The sequence below is a fragment of the Myxine glutinosa genome, chromosome 3 (genome assembly GCF_964187855.1).
Source record: "Myxine glutinosa chromosome 3, kmMyxGlut1.1, whole genome shotgun sequence".
In the NCBI taxonomy this organism is placed as follows: Eukaryota; Metazoa; Chordata; class Myxini; order Myxiniformes; family Myxinidae; genus Myxine; species Myxine glutinosa.
The window spans coordinates 134,733,126-134,739,125 of NC_136263.1; the positions used below are offsets into that span (position 1 = coordinate 134,733,126).

Genomic DNA, 6,000 nt, shown 5'->3' on the forward strand with positions numbered 1-6,000 from the left:
TTCTGAAAAAGCTACGTCATTGCATTCTGGTACCCTGGCCAAATTGTTGGGAAGGCAATGCAAAAGGTCTGTATTTTTTTTTTTTTTAAGATGAGACCTTCTTGGAAGCCCATTATGCCCCAAAAAGAGGATGGAATCTGAACTTGCTTTGGCACGAGGATTTTAAGCCACTGAACGACAAGCACCTGTCCTATGCAAATCAATTACGAGAACGGCACTCAGTAGAGCATAGCTCCGCCAGGTTTGAACCGTTTACGTTTTGTATCCCACTGATAGGCCGGATCTGAATTCGGATCTGAACCAAAATCTAATCGGCTTGTTCTTGTCACCGAACAAACTCATCCACCAAGTTTAGTCATATCTCGTCCATAACTTTTCAAAACATGTTATACATCGCTTTTCACCCGATCACTCAATGGTGAAGAATCACTTTAAAAATTCTCTGATCCAGATCTGGACTCAAATCTTCACCAAAATCGAATCACTTCTTCCTTGTCAGAGACCCAAACCAACCGGTCCACCAAGTTTCGTCCAAATCCATCCACAACTTTTTGAGATATCCTGCTATGTATCGTTTTTGGCCCAATCTCCCAATGGTGAAGAATCACTTAAAAAATTATAGTAGCCGGATCCGGATCTTCACCAAAATCTAATCATTTCGTACTTGTCACATACACTACATCTCTGCCAAATTTCGTCCCAATCCGTCCACAGCTTTTTGGGATATTTTGTTCACAGACAAACAGACAGAGAGACGGGTGAAAACAACCTCCATCGACCTTCGGTGGTGGAGGTAATGAGGCAAAAACAGAATGAATGAATTAATGAATGATCGTTTTAAGGCCATTTTTCCCCGCTAGAGCGGGGGTTAGCCTTGCGGGCCCCATGACAATCATGGTTCCCTGTTTGAGGCAATGTTTTTATGGCCGGATGCCCTTCCTGACGCCAAACCTTCGTCGCCTCTTACGATGCGCAGGGATACGGTGTACCTATTCTAAACCGGGGTACACACCGTGATCATTCATCCCAGCAAGCTGGTACTCAATTTGCCGACCTCGGAATGATGACAGGCTGAGTCAACCCCCCTGGTGTTAATTCAGCGATCGACTGGGATTCGAACCCAGGATCCTAGGATCCCAAGCCAGCACCCTAACCGCTAAGCCAAGCCAAAACAGAATACTGTAGTATATTGGAAATTCAAACTTTGAACACGTATATTTCTATATAACCGAGGTGAAGAAATGCGTTTTTCACCTTTCGTGGGGTGTTGCAATCGTGAGTAACGACTTGCAGTCGTGAGTGTTGTAGTCGTGGAGTGTTTCGTGAGCAAGGACTGCATCAAGGCCTGGCTGGTCCTGCTTATCTCCATTATGTCCATTGGTTGTCAGGGACAAGTCCAGTGCACCACCTAACAGAAATAAATAAAAAGTGCAAGTGTGAAACTCATTTCGGTCTATTTAACCTGTCAAGTCAGAGAGTTTGGAATGAGGAAGCACAAATCATTTTCCTCGTACAGGACACAAATGAGGAGTACATAAAACACGTACTAGTCAACAATGCTTTAATAACGATCTCAGTATCTTTCAGCCAAATTCAAAGTACACACTGATTGTCCTACGAATAAAACCTCCAACTTAGGGCATCAATTGTTGAGGCGTCACAAAGTCATTGCACTGCCTCCATGCCCGTCGACACGTGACCTACGACCCCAACCACCCCCACCACCTGCCTTCTACCCCAACAATTCTAAAATCGTGCTCACACTTATCGTACTGCAGGTGAATAAGTTTCTGCCGTGAGAGATCCAGAGGTTCATTGTGGCCCACTACATGATCAAAAACCCCACGCTGTTCCCAGGGCCCAAAGCACTGTTCCGATGGCCAGCTCATGGTTGATTATCATCCGCATTCAGAGATTCATTCGTGATCTGCTGGAACAAAAAAGGCATTACATGGCAGATGTGTGGACATTCAAGGCACGCTGGGAGGCATTAGCTTACTGTAATAATAGTCTTGTGCCTTATGAAAATGACATCATTAATCGATGCAAACTTTATCTTCCTCCAATGATTCACGGCAAAATTGGGTTGCAAATCCCTTTTCACAAACCGAATTGCAGTCTCGGTTACAATGTTGGGTATTTCAGGCTCACCGGCCACAATGTTGACGTTCAGATGAGTGCCCTCAAAATCTGCCTTTCCTTTGGATGCTTTTAGTCCCACCACAGCCAGAAAGAAAACCCACAACCACTTCCCACAACAGCCGCACTTATTACAGTTTAACAAAAGTACCACTGTACACTTATTGTCAATTCTAAATTCAGCCAACTATATTTATTCAAATAAATTTTCAACTAAATTCAACTTCAACTAAAAATTCAACTAAATTCAAATATTCACAAATATATATATATATACTGTATATAAATATATATAAATATATATATATATATATATATATATATATATATATATATATATATATATATATATATATATATATATATATACTGTATGTATATATATAAATAAATAAATAAATAAATAAATATATATATATATATATATATATATATATATATATATATATATATATATATATATATATATATATATATATATATATATATATATATATATAGTTACGGATCCGGAGTACGGCACTCCCCTTAGCAAGGGGGGTTAATCCCCTTGGGCAGGGTTCTCAAAACCCCAACAATATATATATTTGTCTCTTGTCTGCTGTCTTTGAAAAATAATGTGAAAGTTCACTTGTGTCTCCTAATGTCTCATCGTGTAAGCACTTTCGCTCGAAGGAAATAAATAAATAATTAAAAAATACATCGGAATGTTTGATACATTGTCTTTCCATCTGCTTTGATCATCTGACTTTGAGTCCTCATTGCATGCAAATCTTTCTCTTATACTTCCTGTGTTTCAAGAGCTGCACAGGTTATCACCACCTCAAGCTGCTCCGAAACGTGGGCCAATTCCACTTAAAAAAAAACCGTCAGCGTGACTCATGGCATTACTGGAAGTGCCAAGGTGACGTCCGAGTGCAGGATCTCTAGGGAAAGACCGGGCGTCCCGACGCATGAAATACGCCGCAGAAACAGGGAAGGCAGAGCAATGAGCGGTCTTCAACCCAGAAAGCATGAGCTTCCCCATGGCTGCAAGGTCAGCTCAAGATACCGGGCCTTGCGTGGGTGGCTTTGGCGACGCAACCCTTCCGCATTCCTGTTCGGCCCTGGGAATAATGAGTGAAGGCTTGACTGTGCCCTCAGTATAGGATCTGGACCCACGGCCACATGGTCTAGCTCGCTCACTGTGAGCAGGCCTTCGAGTCTTCAAAATGACCCACAGGGGACAATTCTTTCGCAGGGAAATTTCATTTTAAACAACATTCTGCTCGTGTCCTTGGGAATTCCTAAACTTGATAGCAAGAAATCACAGGGGAAAAAAAAAAAAGAAGCTTTAGCATAGGGGCAACCCCCCACCCCCTAAAATCTTTATAAAGAAAACATCGTCATGAAAATACCCCCAAAAACCCCAGTGCACACTTGGCAACAGATATGGAATGCAGGAGATTATGAAATATATACGATTTAGCTTCCTGGTGGAACAAACAATTCAAAGTCCAATAAACTTTTGATCATACATTCATATTGCACCCCCACTCTCAATGACTCGTCTGGTCAGCACAATAAGCTCTGGGGTCTATTGTGACGTCAGTTCCGGCCAATTCTGCTCTCCGCCAAAACAAGAGCAGAACACTGAATTCATGTTCATCAACAGATTGCCGAGCACTTGTTCGATTTACACGAGACTGCCGATTTATCGACACGATATTCAGGCACACTTGCACGTCATGTCGTCATAATCCCCGTGCGCACGCTTCCACATCATTCACAAATACACGGATGCCATTTGACGACACGATGCCATAGAAAGCAAGACAGAATTTATTTATTTACTTTCGAATTTTAAGCCAAATCGAGTTGCAGACATCTCGTGTCCCCAAGACAAAATTTGAACCATTTTCCGTTTTTCGCGTGATGCCAAATGCAATGACGTCATGAGAAAGTTTGTCAGGTCGTGCCGGACGTCACTGCGATCAGCATCAGCAGTCCCGCTCGTTTCACGCGTCGCTTCGTGCTCTCGCAAAATGCACTTGGCGACCTTTTCCCGGGTCCTCGGAGCCGTAAAAAATTCAAAACGGTTAAACAACCGGGTTCACGGTGATTGCCGCATCCTGGAGAGTTCATTGTGCTTTTGTTGAAAAAGCCGATGCACGACTCACGTTCGTCCGGGTTTATTAAAGCTTTAAGTTTAAGGCCGGCGTCGAAAATGGTCCGGATCGCAGGGGTTTCATATCTTGGCTCGAAATTCTGACACCTTTAAGGTGGGATGCTCCACGGGGACGGACACCTTCCCCCCCCCCCCCTCCCTCACCAGGAAAGGGAGGGCGCGTCGCCCGGCTCGTGCACAGGACGACGGTGACGGACTCACAATGACTGGGGAGGGGTAGCACAGGTAACCCCGGCGTTTGATTTAACCGAAACGTTATTGTGAGCCCCGGGGAAGCGGCGGAGCAGCGAGCTGAAAACAAAGGACCAAGCACCCGCCGTGCGCCCCGCTGGCTTCCCCCTCGTCATGTTCGGCAAGCCGGTGCGTCCACGCTGTCCATCCTGTGACCGTGTTGGTACCGGGTACGATGCCGCCGGTACGCGGTGCACCCTCCGATTGCTCCCAAAGTACGCACGTTATTGCGATACGAAGCAAGTGCCGTACGGGCGAAAGGAGGCGAGCCTCATATCGAGCGTGCGCGTGGACCGCGTGCATGTGCTGCTTGCTGTCCGTACCGCGAAACTCACGTGCTCGGGGAATCCGGACGCACGGCGTCTTCGCTTGAAGAGGATCGAATGGAGCGACCAGAACTACCGAAGCTCTCAAGCGAGCCACGGATCGCAGTAATCGCACAGCCGGGAAAGGGGCGGGTGAGCGCGTACAACTGGGCGGAGCGTGTACAACTGGGCGGAGCGTGTCCGATTCACGCGCCCATGGGTGGACGGCGTAGGTGGGCGGGGCAAATGTGATTCACGAGCCCACGAGTGGACGGCGTAGGTGGGCGGGGCGTCTGATTCACGAGTACACGGATGGACGGCGTAGGTGGGCGGAGCATCTCCTTCTCCGACAAAACCTGACGTCAGGCGGAAGCGCCAAGGGGCTCGAGATGGGGTGGGAGCAACGGAGGCTTTGAAAAGCAGAACTTGGGGGATAGAGTGGGGGTGGTCTCGCGGCTTGAATCTGGACTTTGGGGGCTGGGGCCGACTACGAGCGAGATGGCTGCTTGGATTTAAAAAAAAAACGATCATGGTTATTAGGTCGGTGGGAAAAATCAAGTTTGGGGCTTTAGCAGTTTCATGGCGGCGCGTTTCGTCGGGGTACAGGTGCGAAGAACCTATCGGGATTGGATCGCGGGCTCGTGGTGCGCACAATACCAATGTCGGACGTTCTTTGTCTGCAAATGCAACCAACATGGTTCGATTTGGACAACCTTGCCGGCCGACTGTTACCCCTAACATGGATATGTAGGCCTACATGCACACCTTCTACAAGAAATAAATTAATTAAAAAAATTAATTATATATACATATACTGTATATATATATATATATATATATATATATATATATATATATATATATATATATATATATATATATATATATATATATATATATATACACATACACACACACACATCAGTGTAATGTAGTTCATCATTACCGCAAGTGATGTATTAAATCGTGGTTTCCCTTTGTCATTTCCAAGGTTTTGTGAATCGCATCAGCCGGTCGCGACTCGTGTCGAAGGCAAAGCCAACAACGTGTCACAGTGAACAAGGGAAGTGATGTGAAGTTCCAGACTCCAGATTCTCCTAAATCACATGTCATCGGGTGAACAACCGGTTGATAACTTCGCAGGTAAATAAAATAAAT

At 45.2% G+C, this 6,000-nt stretch overlaps 1 protein-coding gene across 2 annotated transcripts in view; it reads right to left on the reverse strand.

Annotated features, from left to right (window-relative positions):
* Positions 1–4,978, reverse strand: part of LOC137423190 (uncharacterized) — a 49,540-nt gene extending 44,562 nt beyond the window's left edge. The window contains exons 1-3 of one of the 2 annotated variants that reach the window (XM_068110074.2): positions 4,873–4,978; positions 1,763–1,927; positions 1,255–1,408 (exon numbers count right to left, since the gene is read on the reverse strand). In XM_068110074.2, coding sequence (XP_067966175.2) covers positions 1,255–1,408; positions 1,763–1,889 — 281 coding nt within the window. In that variant the 5' untranslated portion in view covers positions 1,890–1,927; positions 4,873–4,978. Of the gene's footprint in view, positions 1–1,254; positions 1,409–1,762; positions 2,009–4,872 lie in introns of those variants that run through there. The other variant, XM_078774579.1, reaches the window with a different exon arrangement.
* Positions 4,979–6,000: the final 1,022 nt, after the last annotated feature.